This window comes from Cheilinus undulatus, linkage group 14 (genome assembly GCF_018320785.1).
Source record: "Cheilinus undulatus linkage group 14, ASM1832078v1, whole genome shotgun sequence".
NCBI lineage: Eukaryota > Metazoa > Chordata > Actinopteri > Labriformes > Labridae > Cheilinus > Cheilinus undulatus.
Genome location: NC_054878.1, coordinates 38,423,886 through 38,442,768, shown reverse-complemented (window position 1 = coordinate 38,442,768; position 18,883 = coordinate 38,423,886). Strand labels below are relative to the sequence as shown.

Genomic DNA, 18,883 nt, shown 5'->3' with positions numbered 1-18,883 from the left:
TGTATTTTTTGCTGCTATAACATTCCATTTCCTTTTCTGGTTTAATGTAGTCTTGTTTAATTCATGGAGACAAGTGTTTTTCAAGGGGACACTTATAAATTAGAGGGCTTTCTTTTTAACCTGAAGGTACCGCTGATGAAGAAGTACAAAAGCAGAATTTTTTTAAAGATAGGCTTACAATATTTTTGAACTAAATCATCATACTTTCAACACTCATTCAGGCTGTCATTTTTGTATAACCCAAGCGGGGTAGTAACTTGTGAATATTAGAAATATTAAGGTTATCCGAGGTCATGAATCCAGTCCCCTCCTGCATATCATGCTTCAACCTTAACTCTCAGATAATCTTGATTTGAAATATATCTATATAATATTCATGAAACGGATTCTTCACATTTAAGTTATTGCGCACACTTGTCTCAAAGCTTCAACATCTACAAGGGGAAAATAAGCCCTTTACTCATTTAGAGCTGGCCTCAAAAATGTAAAATACAAGTTCAAAATTAATTAAATTAGTTCAAATAAGTGCACCACGCCTTACAATATGTAATTGAAACTTAACTGGGGTCACTGAAAAGAAGGCATGACCTCATTGTCCTTTATGACTCAGATTTTGTTGGACAGAAGAATATCAAATAGTATTTTCTCCCCTAACTTATAGGATGTTTAATCAATATTACTACTGCTTTGCTTAATTCAACCAGAAAGTCCCATTGTGATTGATATTTTTTACAGACCTGGCCAAAGTCACAGCCATAGAATCAAAGGAGAAAATGCCATGGCTTATGTGGTTTTGCTTTTTCTGTATAATCTTCTCTGTTATTATTAGTATTGGGGCTTGGGGGTAGAAGAAAGAATGTGTAAGAAAGATATCATTTTGAACTCTTGACATTTTTTCCCTATATCAACCAAAACATCACCTAAAAAGAAGAACATATTTCAAAAATGTGTTGTTACACTATAGAAACTCCAATTTTAACAAGTACATTGTTTCATCTGTGGTGTAAAAAATCTCATTGCACTTATTATAAGGCAAATTCACCCAACAAGTCCATAAACATCCTTTTAATGATATCAAATACAAAAACAAGGCCTAAACTGCTTGTGAAATATGTATTCAAATGTTTGCCAATAGAGAAAGCATGTTTTACTAAAGTTGTTACTGATTCAAAACAATTCAGGCCTTATTTTTGCTTTTTATATTTTGGGACAGGATGATTGTCTAAACTTGTCAGGTAGATAGATGGACACTTTATTAATCTTGAGGGAAATAAAGGTGAATGTGGTTTACACTTAGTGTAATGAGATGTTTTTTTCTTTTACACATAAGACATACATGCTTACTTTGAGTTGAGGTTTTTGCGGTGTAGTTGCAGACCTCTATCTTCTAAACAAAAGTAGGACCAGGGGCGATTTTAGATTCACAGCTTTGGGGTTGCTCAGCTCCTAAGGATAATTTGAAATGTTCACATACTTGCAATTTTATAGACCTCACTAAAACACAAATATCCCTTAACAACAAGTAGTATTTTTCAATATATTATATATTATCAAAAACAACAAAACTTGGTAACAGGAGTTTTACATAACCAAATGCCTGTCAAATTCTACAAGTCATCATCATGTAGTGGCAGTCATCTTGGATTTTAATTTATGCTGACCTGCCTCCCATTTCTCTTTATCTGACATGATATATAAGGCATGTGTAGAGGAATACATTTTGCTGATTTTTATGCAGCTATTATTTTTAGGGGTGCTGAGATGATATTTTGAAGCCCCCCTAAAAGGTTCTAATAGGTAGGATCAAATTCCGCCTTACAGGTCAAATTGAGGGCTTACAGCTTGGAATGATTTGTTGATTACTTGCAAAAAACCAACGTGTTGAAACTGCTGGAAGTCGTTTGGTAAGAGTCCAGACAGTCTTTTTAAGGATATCGTAACCTTTCTAAATAAAGACTTTTATTTTTAAAGTCTACGCCGGACGTGTTGCAGTCATTCCTGCTAACTCTACGAAGCCCAGCTCTATGGCAATTAATATTGGGAGCGACCTCACGCGGCCTTTACCGGACGGCCTCTCTTTAAACGGCGCATAATCCCGGCGGGGGTGTGTACGGGGCGGGCTGCCGGTGAGAGACACGTGTCTGAGTGTGTAGCAACGATGAGCTTTACTGGGTCAGGTAAAAAACACACACGGGGGCGCGTTTCAGACCGAATGCACTCAGTAACCCCGGTAGGCGCGCGCCCGCTCGCCCGCTCGCGCTCCGCTGAGGCGACGGTTCCGCGCGCTGATGTGTCTGTCTGCATCTGGTAGGTGAAGGGGACGGTGCGCTTCGGTTTAACGTTACCTGCTGCTGTTTGGAGGGGTCGAAGGTGGTAGGTGGTGCTGCACGCCTCACCGGATAATGTTTAACACACCTCCGTTGAATAGCACCAGTCTGATTGCTGTGATTTTCCTTCAAACGTACAAAAGAAGTCACCAAGTTCACTCGCCCCGTGTACGTACCGCTCCGTCTTCACGCGCACATCATCTGCTAAAACGGAACCAACGGTTTGGCCCCGGAGCGCGCGAGACATGACTTTAGGAGATGGCTGTAGCTTACTTAACGGCTGTAACGAGTGCCGGTGTGCGTTCACGAGCCAAAATGTAATGTTTATATTTACCGTGTCGTCCGTCCCTCAGGCACACGGACCCTGATGGTCGTCGCTCTCTCTCCTCTCGTTCACTCTTGATCTCTCTCTCTCTCACTCACTCACTCACTCTCTCTCTCCCTCCTCGCGCTCTACCGGGTCTTCTCTCTCCGCTGCTGGCTCGCGCTCCCCCGCCTGCTTCTCTCTCTCTCTCTCTCGCTCACCACCGGCCTGCTCGCTCTCTCACGCGCTGCAGTGGCTGCCACACCGGAGAGAAAGTTTCCGCGAGGTCCTAAAGTCTACAAATGCAACTCAGGACATAATAACACACGCGAGCACGCGCTTACGTCCATGCGTACTCACACTGGAGCACGTGAAGACAAGTGTTGAACTTTCCATGGAGTAAAACAGCAGTTAATCTGACACTCAGAGGAGATAGGGCTGTTCACTTCCCGTGGATGTTTCAAGAATACAATTAATTGTCGTCTATGGTGTAAAAGCCTTTAAAGAATATACAGTATGACATGTCCTTTCATAAACACCTTTACTATAGAATAAACAGCACAAATCATGGCCTTCTAAATGTATAAATACACAGATAAATTATTAAATTACCTGTTGCTGGACCCTTTATCTATAGCCTGCATGCACATAATGGCAAAATACAGTGCATATGACTAAGGCTAGCCACTAACTGGATGGTTTAAGGCCCGATTTGCCCTCCAGTTACCATAATGAAACCTCTGCCTCCTGATTAGTGCCTGTCAGCCATGCCCCTAATAATATGTAACTAGAATCCTTTAAACAAAAATGTATGAGATATAATAAAATTCAACCCTGCACAGTGTGTGCCCATAAAGACATGGGCTATCCAAACAAAACCGTATAGTGAGCCAGGCTGTGAACATGAGTATTTCTGCTGTAAAAATGGACATTTTAGACATACGAGATTATGTTTGAACCTTAACTGTTTAACTGGAGGACTTGTTTGCTCTGAAGTTATCAATATTACATATGCACATATAAACACATCAGTTAATTTATACAAACGTCTTATGGTCTGTACAGGTACATTTTGTTGGGATTTTAGCAATGCAAACAGTTAACATTTATGTTAATTTTTCACAACGTATCACCTTTCTTCATGAAGGGAAAGCAATAGTTTAGATTGTTTTAAGCTAGCTAACTAGTTGTTAGTTGTTAGCCTTGATGCTAGCAAGAAATTCCAGTATGGGTTGGTTGTCACATTGTCTTTGGGGTTGGTTGTCACGTGATAGTGAATGTGTGTAGCCTAGTTGAGAAGGCAATCATTGCTAGGCCAATTTGCTTTGTTCTTTATGGTGCTATAGGCTGGCCTTAAAGGGATACTTCAACATTTTGGCAAATTTGCCCATTGCCATAATTCCTATAGTCTTAGTAATAGGTTCATTTCCTTTAGTTGTCGGTGCAAGCTGTTTTTAGATCTGGGGGGACCGATATACCAGCTGCAGAGCTAACACTATGGAAGCAGACGGAATTTTTTGCTTTCCCTCATCAAACTCATCAAATACACAATCCAACAACTCCAAAATGCTCTCGTTAATTACATAATTATACGTTACTATTTCATAGCGTGGCAAATGTGCAGGTCACAACTTGTACACAAGATCGTTTTGGAGTTATTGGATTGTGTATTTGATGAGTTTGATGAGGGAAAGCACAAAATACCGTCTGCTTCCATAGCGTTAGCTGTGCAGCTGGTTTAACCGTCCCCCCAGATCTAAAAACAGCTTGCACAGACAACTAAAGGAAACAAACCTATTACTAAGACTATAGGAACTATGGCAATGGGCAAATTTGCCAAAATGTTGAAGTATCCCTTTAAGATGTTCCTGTTCATGTTCCATACTCATTTTGTGTTAAAATGCATTATGTTATGTATTTGTCAACTTGTCAATGTAATTAAAGTTTCAAATTTAGTTCAGCCTTCTTTAAGATTTTTTCCGTTAAGATAACATTGACAAACAACCACATAGTGTGTGACAATCATCCCCATGTTAGGGTTGGTTGTCACAGTGTGTCAGAGACTATGTCTATCGGAGACATGTCTTTGATAGTTAATTACTTTACAAATTCTTTGTGAAGGAAAGCTGGAAAATGAGAGAGATGCACATTTTAAGCCAACACATCAAGCTTCTATTCAATGTAGGAATGACTCTTGAAAGATGTTTTGATGATGAGCAATTCAGACTAGAGTAAAAAGTGTGACAGCAAGCCTGTTCTCCCCTACTGTGTGTGTTTGGAAGATTCTAATGATTCATGAAATTGTCCTTATGTCTGTGGTCTCCCATATTTTAAGAATTATTTGTGTATTTAATGTATAGCCACTCTAAATGGTCTTGAAAATTCAAACAGGCCAATATTTTAGCCTATTTTCTTTGAAAAGGGCTATTTTGGCCCTTATACTAATGTTATGTGTACTTGGACACACACAGTATGAACAAAAAAGTATAAAAAACATACTGGTAAACAGAGAGATTAAGAATCTGTTTGTTAAATGAACAAAGACTACTTGATCAAGGTGAATATTCATGCTGTTTTCACACACTGCTTAAATATAACCAGGGGGCAGGATGTAAAAAGTCCAGGTAAAGTAGGACTGACAGTTTTTAGCATTCACACATGCAGCTCAACAAAAAAAGAAGGGCATTTTCAGGAGTGTTGAGCATTTTATATAAAAATACTAGTGACACAAATATGAATATTTTAATAATAAAGTTTCTTTAGGTCAATTTAAAGGGTGTCATTTGGGGTGAAGTCTTCCTACAAGGGTTTCAAAAGCTCAGTTCAGCAAATGGTGGGCATTTCTTATGACTCCTAAAGTGTTTAATGGACAAATACAAACCACATCAACTGCAACTGAAGAAAGAGACAATGGACTGACTCATCTTTCAAACAGCAGAGGACTGCTGAAGTCACAGATGATAGGGAGTTAAAACAGATGGACAAAGAAAAAAAATCAGCTGGAGGGAATGGTACTGACAACAAGAGCCTGGCAGGACAGTGAGTGTTTCACTAATAGACAAGCTACTACAATGATGTGATTTAATGTTTGTTTTAATTGAAGTGATTTATGTTTTACCATCATCTAGGTCACCATTGTGGATTTCTTCTCTGTGTAATGACCCAATCACTGAGCTAATTATTTTTAATTGTCAAAAATCCACTTCCTTAATTACCAAATTAGCCAAATTAGCAAAGAAGACAATTGAGGGCTCCACGCTACTGGCTCAATTTGTGTGAGATGTAATTGAGGAAATTTTAAACTGACTTATTTACACTAAAAGTATAAAATAACCCTGTGTTGAACTGGCATCATTTCTTATTCTTGTTTATTTTGTACTTATCTGTCTCTTATTCTGGAGTAAATTTGTTTTTAATCATGCAAACCAGCCTTACAGGACATTTTCAAGGCTCTAAGCTGGGTAAAAGAGCTTTGCTTATTTTGCTCCCTGGACCTAGAATAACTTGCAGAGCACCCTACATCTGAAACATTTTGTATCACTGGAACAGCTATGTTAAAGTCCATTTAACTGAAAAAAATAAAAATGCTTTATATAGCTGATTTTATCCTTTTCTTTGGGTCTCTTGTCTATATGTCATGTTTGTTGTGTTTTGTTGTTCCTCTTGTATCTGGTGTGCTGTCTTGGCCAGGTCTGGCTCAAAAAAGAGAACTTAATCTCATGGGACTATCTGGTTAGAGAAATAAAATAAATCAATTAATTAGCATATATACATGCCGAGAGCACTCCTGCTTAGATCTACTTCTGTATTTGACACAGATTCAGTAAAAACTGGGCACTGATGGCAGAGCGTCTCTATAAAGTGTTCTTTAAGCATTGTTTACATGCCCATTGCACAGTTTGTCATTTTAAATCTTTAATTTTTAACAATTATATATTTCTACATATTACTGTATTTTTTGTCTTTTAAAGTTGAGGGTTTTTTTTCATGACCCTGCATTACAATATTTTAATTTCATGACCGATATAGCCAATTTCAGAAAAATACTGGCTTAATGTTAAAGAATGCCTGAATACTGATCTTTGATGATAAAATACTGAGGGCGTTGTGATAACACAGCACAGGTGTGTACTCTAGACGGACAGACTGGGAGGAACTGGAGCTTAGTGGGGGCCCAGGTGCTCATTTTGACCCGGGTTAATATCATGTCTTGGCCACTGGAAACAGAAGCTTCTTGTAATAATGCAGTGCGTGTTTGGTGTGAGTGTGTCACAGCCTGAGGTCAACCGTTATATGTATCTGTCTTCTCTGGTTTTTTAGGTCAGGCTCAATCTGGGCTTTAGATTTAATGCCAGACAATGAACCCTGCATGTAAAGATATGTTTACTTTATCAGTTAAAAGATGTCCGCAGGCTACCTTTGTTGTGCAATACATTTGGGATAGTGTTGTTATTGTGGAGGAACCACCTCGAGATGGGACAAGACCCCTTCACAACCTGTTGAGTGATCACAGCCCGCTCACTATACCTTATCTCTTAATTGTCTTTAAAGGCAAAACTCCCTGGATTTTAAAAGTCAGAAAGATATGAATTCAGTAAGAGGGAATGGCGTTTGTTAAGCAAATGCATTTTTGTAACTTTCCCATCTTTAAGCAGATCAGATTCTAGGGATTCTGCTTGGGAACCTCCATGAACAAAACACTGGTTTAGTTATGTTTTCTGTGAAGGTTGTCTGTTTACAATCTTCAGCAGACAAGCAAAAGCAATAGCTTGTCTTGCCTGAGAAGTTTTTTTTCTGTTGATCAAACACTTTTTACCTGAGGATCTTCAGCAGGTGGGGTAGAGGCTTGTGGCAACAAGTTGAGATCTATTCACTAACAGCTGTGGACTTGGTATGCTAGAAAAGACAGGATAAGGAATAAATGTTGATGACAGGATGAGGCTAAAAAAAAGGCAATGAGAAAATGGAAAATGCTTGAAAGTAATGAGCAAAGTAACTTCCGGCATCAGGTAACATTAAAAAGTGGTACTTGTCTTACTTTACTAAGAGTATTTTGTGTTAATCATGCAAAACGGTGTATAGCTGTTCCCATTTCACAAACATTTAGTTTAATTTATTTGCTAGGAACCATGCAACTGTGCCAGAGTCAGCAATAAAGCTGAGTTATATCCTTGGTTACTTGGCAGGAAAATCTAAATAAATAAAAAACACAATAAGTAACAACATAATGTGATATGCTGTTTACAAACAGGCAAAAACAAAATATTACAAACTCCATTACAACATCTTCAAGACAATTAAATATAGGTTTATATCAGTAGTCACATGATTTGTTTGCAGGGGGGCATGTTTAAAGTTTAGAGACACAATTTGATTACAAAAACACTTCAAGATCATTCTTGGAAGGCTGCAAAACAATAACAAATTTTTATTTCGTATTTCATATAAATAGTGAAAAACATCCAGATTCATTTTACTACTGCTTAGCTGTTTAATGCTAAAAATATATCATTTATAATAGTGCTGAATTTCCCATCAAGGATTAATGGAGTGTGATTCAGACTACAACGGTGAAAATATCAAAATGCTTACATAAAAGCATAACTTAACCCACAGACTATGTTTTGTGTTGTTGATTAATTCAGGCTTATATATTGACATTTGAGTACAAAGTATTTATTTAGTGTTACAAATATGTAAAGAAACTCTACAGGTTTGACCCAGGCTACAGGAGATGACTTTTCTATTGGATGTTCAAGAGGCAGGCGACATGTGTGGTGCCAACTTTCATCACCAAACTCCCCAAAAACTGTCACCAGACTTAGGCTCATTATTGGCTATCTCACAGGGTACTTAAAGGAGAGAAGTCTACTAAAAACAGGCATTTCAGTGGTAAAAGTGTTCTTCCTGCTTCTCAAGTCGTCACAACTAAATAACCTTGATAAACTTGTGAATTAGTTTTATAGACTGTTAACCCTTTTACACCAGAGCTGGTTTGGAGCTAGTGCTTAATCTAGAACCACATCTCTGTTTTTCCATGGCCAAAGAACCGGCTCTGTACTTCGAAAAAAAAAACAGCCCAATGTGGCACCAACTCTTTGCTGGGCCAGGGGAAGAACCGGTTTGGGTCAAGGCCTGTGTGCTTGCGCTGGAGGCTGTGTGCTTAGTCTATGGCAGGGGGCAGGATTGGAATGTACAAATAACCAGGAAGAGCACCATTTGTAAACAGAACCAGCAAGAGCTTCAAATGAGACAGCAAGACAACGGTGCTAAACAAACATGGATGTAAAAGCAAAGCAGCAGAGATTTGAGAAGGAGAAGAGCTGTCTCCCTGTAGTGTGAATTTCCAAGGAAGGTTTGAAAAGCCAGCAACAACACTTGTAGAGAGACATGGTCCTCTATCTCTTAATGTGGCGCAAGTGTTGCTAGGAAAACAGAGACGTACACTGACGTTCAAAGTGATGTGATGATGTGGCTCTCTGCCCAGCTCTATTCTGTGGAAAAGCAAACCTGTTCTCTGATAGTTCACAGATTGAATCAACTGGGAACCAGCTCCAGCTGGAGCCCAGCACAAGCCCAGAAACTGGCTTGGAGGACAAGGGGTATATATGATGGTGACAGCAAGAAGGAGTGGGCATGTCTTACAGTCGGTCAAAACACAAGCAGAGGTGAGAGAGTAGGAGGAGCACAGAGGTCTGTGTGTGCTCACCTGTGTAAAGCAGCATGACAGAGAGAGCACAAGCTGTTTGGCTGATTCTGTTTACTACTTTGTAAAAAGTGATGGTATCTGAATAGAATTAAACCAAAATGCAATACCAGGTTGAAAAAGCTCAGCTTTGCAAGCCTCTGGTAGTAACATTCAGACTCATAACGTTCTGTGTAGATAGCTGTCTTTTTTTTTTTAAGCTCTAGCAGCACTTATTTTCAATTCGAAAGCCAATGTAGTCTAGCACTTTGAGCTCTCAGCATCCTGGGCAGAAGAAAACACCCTCAGCTTCAGCAGTTTTTTATCACTGCACTTAAAACGCTCTCAGTGGAAAACCATTCAACTTTAAAACAGCGCTGCACTTGTCAATGTCACTTCGCCCTCACTTGCCAATCAAAATCAAGAAGGGGCGGGACTTCAGTGGAAAAGAAACCAAACTGCCGCCCTTTCACAAGGGAAGTTTTCTGGTCTGCAGCCACTGCCTGTGTTAGGACAGGATTCCTTTACATCGTCTTCATGTTTTCTGTGTGATACTTTCATGAAATACGGAAATATGAAGCACAGAAAGCTATTTCAAAACATTACAGGTCAACGTTTAGGTCAACTCAGTAAAATAACTATAAAGGTTATAAAACAAAATATCCTGATATGAAATGGAACTTCATGAAAAGAAAGTTTAGGTTTTGTCAAAAAATGACTAAAAGCAGTCAACAGTTAAATCTAAACGATAAGACTAAATATGAACTAGTTAACACAAATGAACTCTGGTCCCATCTTTGAGACAAGACTGGGACAAGTTTATAGTTTTGGATTTTTTATTAGTTTTTATTTTATTTTGTTTTCACTTGTTGTTTTCAATTTTAGTTGCACTTTTTTCTGCTGGTTTATTAGATTAGTTTTTATTTAGTAAAAATGCTTCACTTAAGGTTTTTTTGGAGAGGGGCTGGGGGGCTTTCCCCTTTATTTGGACTGGATAGATGAAGAGAGCAAGAAATATAGAAAGAGAGAGCAGGGGAAGACATGCACCGAACAGTGCTGAGATTGAGAATCACACCTACAACCAGTGTGTTCAGGACTAAAGCCTCTCTATATGATCACCTGCTCTACTCACCATGCTAAACTGGAGCCCAGTTTTATTTTTATTCTTTTAGTTATATGGGACACGTGTCAGGGGTTTAGAACCAAACAGGTAGAAAAAAATTAACATATTACAATTTTTTAAGATTCTATTCAAATAGGCTGCCCTTCACTTTTCATTTTATTTATTCAAATTCGATGTTTGAATACAACTCAGTACCTAAAATTACTTTTGTGTGAAGTTTTCAATTAAAACAGACTATTTTACCCTGCCCAGGCTTGAGTGTACATGTAGGTCGGTATGATTGTGTCAAAGACTGAAATTAGGGATATGTTGTGTTTAATTTTATTTTATCTCAGTTTTTTAAGCGAACAGTAAAGTTTAAGTTTGTTCTTGCTTTATAAATCCTTGTTTTTATTTCAGTTTCATTTAACTAAAATGATTTTTACATTTTAGGTTTAGTTATTTCAGTTTACTATGATTACCTTGGTCTGGGGAATGCCAGAAAATATGTGTGAGGATGAACCCTGCCAATTTATCATGCAAGTTTAGTTGTTTGTGTGCACGTATGAGAGCTTGTGCTGTGCATTTACTGGTCAAGCCTCGCATGTTTTCCTGTGTTGTTTTAACAAAATATAAAATTGAACACTGAAACACCAGTATTAAGCCATTGTTGGATTCAATGTGACGGGACAAAGATGGAGTGACGGCAGTACTTTCTTTAAGCACCGTGACAGATCTCAACGTAAAAAGGGCTTTAAAAACAGCTTTCCAGTTCCCACCATGAAGGTGATGCCATAAAACTGGCCAAACTGTTGATACAGGGAATGATGGTTGTTAAAAAGCTAAGACTGACTTACCCCTTGCAACATAAATGACAAACTGTTTTAAAGGTGTAAATTGGCAAGCATATAAAAGTTTTCCAAAGTGATTGACTTAAACATCTGTTACATTATAAAATTCCGCACTGATGCTAGAATGTCTTTCAGATCTAAAGAACTTTTATTGAATTACGACAAGGTAATGCTCCAGAAGAGAAGGTTAAACTCAGTTTGACCCAAGAGCAAAAGAAGAGTGTAAAGATCCCATCTAAAAAGGGTCATAACTGCCTGTGTGAGTACGTATAGGAGGCAGCGAGTAGGGGGTTATTTATAGCAGTCAGTGAGGTCACCAACAACAGACACCCTCAATGAGCTTCATTCAGTGTATAGGTTACACCCCCGCCTCACTTATACACACCCTCAAAATCGCACGTATACAACACAGAGAGAGACATGACCTCTGAGGGAAGCTCATGGGAAAAGGGAAAACTGTTCATCCATACTAATGAGGACACTAAATCAAGGAGAAAGTTAAAAAGTCTTACTTGGAAGAGAAAAATTAGGAGTATTTTTGGAGTCCACACCAGAGTGTTTATTAATAGAAACTGGGTTATGTAAAAACACTGGCCTACAGGAAGGTATAAAAATAAGTATCTGCACCCAGATTATTGTGATCAGGATAAGGGCAAAACTGAAAAATGGTGTCAGGATACTTCTTTTACATGCCTATTGTTCCTAAAATGGTTTTGATTTTGCAGGTACAAAAAAACATTTACCTTCAAGCTAAGAGGAGGAACTTTCATTTTTTTGTTATCTTCAGACCTGTGTGGACAAAAGGTTACCAAATGAAAACAAAAAAAGCATCATTCTGTCAAACTGCTGTGGAAAGTTTTACAAAGAACGTTTTGTCTGCTTTAGCATTATTATTATTCAGTCTGTTTAATATCTGGGTTAAACCTCACCGGAGCCTAAATCCTTTAGAAAAGTGCAACTGCAGTTAGTTTTCTTCTATTCAAAACTAAATGTAAAACAATGTATACCAAATTTACTTGACTGCATTTATGCTACAGCTAGGATGGGCAACTCGCTGCCTGGGGGCCAAATGCAGCCTATGAGTCAATTTCAAATATCAAGAAATTGTAATCAAGAAATTATAAAGCCAAGTTCAGACAAAAGATGTGCAGAGATAAGTGTAAATTTGCAACTACAGATGTAGCCTATAAAACTAGAATTCCACAAAAAAGTTAGTTTTTTCCTGTGATTTAATTCAATGGGGAAACTTCCATACAATCTAGGTCAGCGGTTCTCTACCATTCAGGCATCAGGACCCACCACCATCTCTTATGACAAATCAACAACTTAGCAACCCACTTTTAGGTCCTTACCCACCAGTTCAGAACCACTGTTCTATCATCACACAAAGTGAAATGTTTCAAGACATATTATATTTTGTTTTAATCTTGATGATTAAGGCTTACGGCAAACAGAGCTAAAAAAAAAACACTATTCCAAAATATCAAAATTTCCAGTATTAGAAAAGTCAATTGTTTTGTCAGTTATTTCAGTGGTTCGCTGACCATGGAGAATCTCTGAGGTATTATAAAGAGGATGACGAGACACCAGACTCAACAATACAGATGATCTAAAGGCTGCGATCAGAACAATCTTGAGTGTTGGGTTACTGTGTACGAGTACCTTGTTACCTTTTTAACACGTATTAATGTACAGTCATGGAAAAAATTATTAGACCACCCTTGTTTTCTTCAATTTCTTGTTCATTTTAATGCCTGATAACACTAAAGGTATATTACCTGAAGAATACAATGAACATGACAAAAAATGCAGCTGATTCCATAATACTTTATGTCCTATTTGACATGCTTAAGCTTAATTGTATTTCCAGGGTATATAAGAGGCCAGTTCATGTCATAAGCAGCACTGCACATGCAAAGGCCTAGAGTGGTTTACTGTTTACATTGAAGCTGTAGCACAACTCAGAAGTTGTCAGCTCTAACATAATGCCTAAAAAAAAGAATTACGTGAAGCCACAAAGGCAGCCATCTTGGCACTGCTGGAAATTGGCATGAGTGAGAGACAGGTAGCCAAAAAACTGAAGATCTCCAAGACAGCCGTTCATTACACCAAGAAAAAGCAAACCGAACATGGTACTACCAAACTGCTAGCTGGTCGAGGCAGGAAACGTCTTTCTATCCCACTAGAGGACCGTGCACTCATCCGTTCCTGTGTCAGGAATCGTCGTCAGACCTCCAGGGACCTTAAAAATGAGTGAGCGCTGTCGAGAAACGTGACTTGTTCAGCAAGGACAGTTCGAAACTGACTTCTTGAAGCTGGTCTGAAGTCACACAGGGCACAGAAGAAGCCCTTCATCAATGAAAGGCAGAGGAAGGCTCGGTTACTCTTTGCTAAGGATCACAAGGATTGGACTGTTGATGACTGGGCTAAGGTTCTCTTCAGTGATGAATCCAATTTTGAGTTGATGCCCACTCCAGCCTACTTACTGGTTAGGAGGAGGCCTGGAAAAGCCTACAAACCAGACTGTCTTGCCCCTACAGTAAAATATGGGGGTGAATCGGTGATGATCTGGGGTTGTTTCAGTATGGGTGGAACAGGGCAAATGCAATTGTGTGAAGGGCAAATGAACCAGGTCGCGTACAGGGCTACTCTTGAAAACAGTCTTCTTCCATCAGCTGATAAACTCTTTCCTGCCTCGAATGACTGGATTTTCCAACAAGATAATGCCCCTTGCCATACAGCAAGGTCAGTTCAAGCCTGGATGGAGAACGAGAACATTCAAACCATGCCTTGGCCTGCTCAATCACCAGATCTAAATCCAATTGAAAACCTCTCCATCATCAAACTCAAAATGGAGAATCACAAGCCCAAAAACAAAGCAAATTTGGTTGAATTTTTGCAACAGGAATGGGCTGCTGTGACAGCAGAACAATGTCAGAGGCTGGTGGAAAGCATGCCAAGACGCATGGCTGCAGTCATCAAAAACAATGGTTATGCAATCAAGTTCTAACTCCTGTGTGTATCATGTGACTAACAGACAGAAAAGAAAACATGGAATGCCTAAAAGCACTGTTTTTGGCAGTACAATGCCATAGCTATTGATGTAAGAACTTAAGTGATTTTGGTTATTATCAAGAAAACCATGGCAAATGGCTAGATATCAGCTCTTAAATTAAACTCTTATGAGCTATTTTTGTTATCATTATATTTGTCCAAACAAATATACCTTTAGCTGTACCAGGCATTAAAATGAACAAAAAATTGAAGAAAACAAGGGTGGTCTAATAATTTTTTCCATGACTGTATAATCAGTGACATTCTTTGACTTGTTTGATACAATTAGAGCATCTGTAATTTCCCTAAATAATGATACCATAACATTTCACTGTGATTTTATCTTTCATAAAAACTGTGATTAATTGTACTATGTTTTAAGGAAGAACATAGGCTACAATATATTCACAGCATTCATTTGACTAACAGGAATTTCTATCTTCATTCACATCTGTATAATGATGAATAAAATGTGAGGTTTTGGTTTGCTGTGGTTCAGTTTCCCTATTGGCTATTTGCCTAAAAATTATCCTGAAAAAATAAATCGAAACCCCCTCTGTTTAGTAATGCTCACCTTTTGTTTAATTCATCTCAACTCTTGTTTGGTTTTCTACAGGGTTCACAGAGGCTCTTTGGGTTGTTGCGATACCGTGGTATTTTGTTATGCTTTTTGACAAAGAAGTCAACGGGTTTCTACAAATGGGTCACTTTCCGGGATTTTATCAGTCATTTCCAGCTTGTTCCATGGATCAATTACAAAAGATGTTTGTCTTACCAAACTGTGGAGGGAAGCAGACCTTGATGAAATACGAACAAATCAGGAGGGAATACCCTGTTGACATCATGGCTATGACATAGTAGTGGAAAGTGGTGACAAAATGATTGAATTACACTTCACATATCCGTTTTTATGTTGCTGCCCAGCTGGCTGTTTTCTGGAGAGTATCATAAAAAGACAAAACTGAAAAGTTTGATGTTAAATATCATTTATTGCAGATGAAACACAGATAAATCAATACTTCTCACTCAAACAGTCAGCTCAGGCGAATTCAGAGCTAATGTGAACAGTTTCATGTTAGGACATGTCCGTCCTATCAGTCTTGATTTTTCAAACTCACTCTTTCACGCACACACACTGAAACATGAGCTCAGTCACTCATTCAATCACTCATATAGTCTGTCAATCATCGGCTCACTCTAAATGTCATAAGCAGGCAGTCAAATGCTGCGATTGGCTGGTGAAATCTTAAAGATAGAGAAAAAATGTCCAACTGATCCAAAATGTACAAAACAGTCAAGTTTAGCTTCATATGAGAATGACAACCAAAAGCAGATTTTTCGGTTAAATTACATCCCGTCTGTTACATGAAAATATATCAACTCAACAGGCTCAGCTAGTCACTTTGGGTCATGTTTGATTTGCATACAAATTAACCTGTCTGAAAGTTTTTGGTGCTAGGTGTTGACATCCATAGAGAGTTCTGACACCCACAGTTTCACAAAAAGCTTGAAAAACAACAGAGTAGCAAAGGGTGAGGAGTGATACTGTCCAGGCAGTGTTTTAAGTTTTACAATTTTTCAGCAAGAGAAGCATTTTGGGCAAACATTAAAAACTAAACATTATGGTTAAATCTCCACTGCTCAGAAAACTACATGTAGAAAAGTGAATGAGTCTCTAAAGTAGCCCTACAATAAAAAGAAATCTATCCGAATTAAAAAAATATATATTAAAAAACCCTCTACATCTCTGTATTATACCCTTCTGGCTGTTCTCCATACTTCAGACCAGCTGATAGTGACATGTCACAAATCTTCTCAGCCATGCCTCTTTTGGGGGGACGGAACAAATAAAAGCAACGCCCCTTTTTTGGCAGGAGCTAACAAGCAATTAGATGTATCTGGCATTAACTGAATGTTACATTTACCTCAATCTATAGGTGCCAAATAATTGTTTTTTGTGGTTCTGTCAGAACCTGGGCATACCTTAATAAATCTAATGTCACGTGACTGGTACAAAATTAATTCAAAAGTTGGGGCACAGATGGCCTGGTTAAGGCCATGTGCGCAGGTGGCCCGGTTCAAGTCTGGCTTGTGGCCCCTTTGCTGCACATCTCCCCACCACTATCTCATCCCTTCTTTGACTCTATCCACTGTCCTCTTCTATTAATAAAGGCAAAAAAATACCTCAAAAATATAACTTAATGGCTGCCAAGTGCAACAGGGGATTTGCTTACCCACCGCAACCAAGCTATCAGTTTGAGGGCAATCTAGAGCTGATGACACTGTGTTTTGAGTCGATGACATTAAACAGCTGAGCTTCAGTAAGCATTGTTTAGCTCTGCCAGAAGAAGAAGAACAGTTTGGTTTAGCTGTCCACTCGCATCATGCCTGTCCATGCTGTTGTCCCAATGAAATTCAACGTTTGATGCAGCAGTTGCTACTTAAACACATCTGTAAGGCATCCCAGAATGATGACCAACCGCTGTGACGGCCAAAGTGGTAATGGAAAGTAAATCGGCTTGGTTTGGATTGGTGCCACCAAAAGTAAGTGGAAAAGCCACACAAAAAGCTAAGTCTGCCACAGGTCATGTTCTGATGCTATCTGCACAAAAGGCAAAGCTGTTCCATCACTTCATGTTGTATCCTTCTGAGGTGAAAATATTTAAATACCACGAAACAATGGGTAAATAAATCATCTGCAGGGCCTGCTGTCAGTGTTGAAGTGTCGGTTTCTCTTAAAATGTGGTACTTGGCAGATTCACTGCAACTGAAGTTTTGGCACTTGTTCTTGATGCCATCTCTCTTATGCCATTTGGCTAAGATTGCTCTTTATCTGCATGACAGTTTGGGTAGAGGTTTAAGAAATACATTCATGAAGTTATGAATGAAAGTGGACTTTGTACACCATTGTTTTCTGATATTTTGTTGTTGTACATTGTGATAGTTTGTGCTGTTTTCCCACCATGCTTTCAAAAGCAATAAACCTGTTTCCTTTTGGTTAAGAAGAATAGTATTATCATTGAATTTAAGGCTAATCTGCTTTCTAGGAATTTAAATACTGCAGCTTTTGAGGGTTTTAAATTTTCTTCTCTTGCTGTTTGAAAATAATCCTCTGTGCTATATTACATCTACATGATAAAATTCTACAAAAAACGTTTTTTTTGTCATGAAGATGTGAAAGTTTAAAAATACTAGAAAGAAAATGTTCTTTTTTTACTCGTACTGTGTTTTAGGAAATTGTGTTAAAATGACTCTTCAAAAATGTCAATAAACACTTCTGGAGCCCATTTCTCCACCCACTTTGCCATTCTGTTGCTACAATGACTCTGTTGAAGTCAACAGTTTTATATTTTCTCTCACTCTCAACTTCATACACACATTTATACACAACAGTAATCAGATACCTACTCTTTACAAGCTGCAGTACCGAGATACAAAGAAAAGCCTGGACAACCTGAGCTGCGATTATAACAGCACCCATGTTACTAATCTCTTCCAGGTTTCAGACACCTGGAGCACAACTTGGACTTCAACTCTCCACTCTACACTGCTGCAGGGTGGAGGCAGGAAACGTCCCATTAAAGCTTATCATCTCAGCAGGGCCTGACCACACTCATACAAACATTTAAACCAAACAAATAAAACAGCAAAAATCAAATCAAAGCAATAAATACTAAGCACACAGTGCCAAAACTTTAAACAATACAACTCACTTTTCCTTTTTGACTTTCTTTTGTTCTTCCTCACTTTCTCCCCTATGTGGCAACATGCTGTATCTCTCTGAAACTTTCCTGCTTTTTTATCCTTCACAAGTTTCCTAACTGCTTTTGTCTGTCTCTTAACGACGTCCCTCTCACCTACTCGAACTTTGAAAATGCAGAGCGCACACAAACACACGCACATGCTACAGTACAAATCAGTAGGTTTCAGTTTTCCTCGTTTAGCTATGATTATCAAACAAAATCACAGTGACAAAGACACACGCACACAGAATCACAGCTATACATCAGTAGGGACCCAGCGGTCATTTGGTGTCCAGCATCGTGATTGGTTGATTGGCAGTGGAGCTCTAACCTCCATTGGCTAACAATGCATATTAGAAGCTTTAATATAATCACAGCAGGGTCAGTCTTCTTTGGCCAAGAAGTGATGAAATTTCACTCTGCCTGAGGAGAGAGAGACATAACAGTCAAACAACAACTCAAAAGAATCTACTATCTTGTCAGGATTAAAGACACGGTTTTAAATATTCAAAATACACATTACTTTTTATTCAAAGTGAGAGAGAAAGTTTGGTATTACTCAATCAATTCTGTATACATCTACAACTGAAACAAATCATCAGTTAGTGCTTTTCTTACAAGCACATTAGCTGACTGATTTATGATTGACATTACAAAAAGCTGAGTAGAAGTTTGGTCTTAAGTAGCTACTTTTGTTTTTCCATGCCATGTATGCAGTAAATTTATTATTATATCCCAATTAAATGATAATTTAATTCAACCACTTACTGCTTTCGTTTGTCCTCTGATCATTTAACCTGCTGAAGAGAGAAAAAGT

General features: G+C 38.4%; 2 protein-coding genes across 16 annotated transcripts in view; both read right to left on the bottom strand.

Annotated features, from left to right (window-relative positions):
- LOC121521335 (DNA (cytosine-5)-methyltransferase 3A-like) overlaps positions 1-2,783 on the bottom strand; it is a 106,168-nt gene extending 103,385 nt beyond the window's left edge. For 11 of the 12 annotated variants that reach the window (XM_041805267.1, XM_041805265.1, XM_041805255.1 and 8 more), the window contains exon 1: positions 2,662-2,758. The gene's annotated coding sequence lies outside the window, so the exon portion shown is untranslated. Of the gene's footprint in view, positions 1-1,344; positions 1,447-2,661 lie in introns of all 12 variants that reach the window. The other variant, XM_041805256.1, reaches the window with a different exon arrangement.
- A 12,509-nt stretch (positions 2,784-15,292) lies between these two features.
- Positions 15,293-18,883, bottom strand: part of dtnba (dystrobrevin, beta a) — a 52,068-nt gene continuing 48,477 nt past the window's right edge. For all 4 annotated transcript variants that reach the window (XM_041805277.1, XM_041805280.1, XM_041805279.1 and 1 more), the window contains 2 exons: positions 18,835-18,866; positions 15,293-18,489 (listed from right to left, as the gene is read on the bottom strand). In XM_041805277.1, coding sequence (XP_041661211.1) covers positions 18,859-18,866 — 8 coding nt within the window. In that variant the 3' untranslated portion in view covers positions 15,293-18,489; positions 18,835-18,858. The remainder of the gene's footprint in view (positions 18,490-18,834; positions 18,867-18,883) is intronic.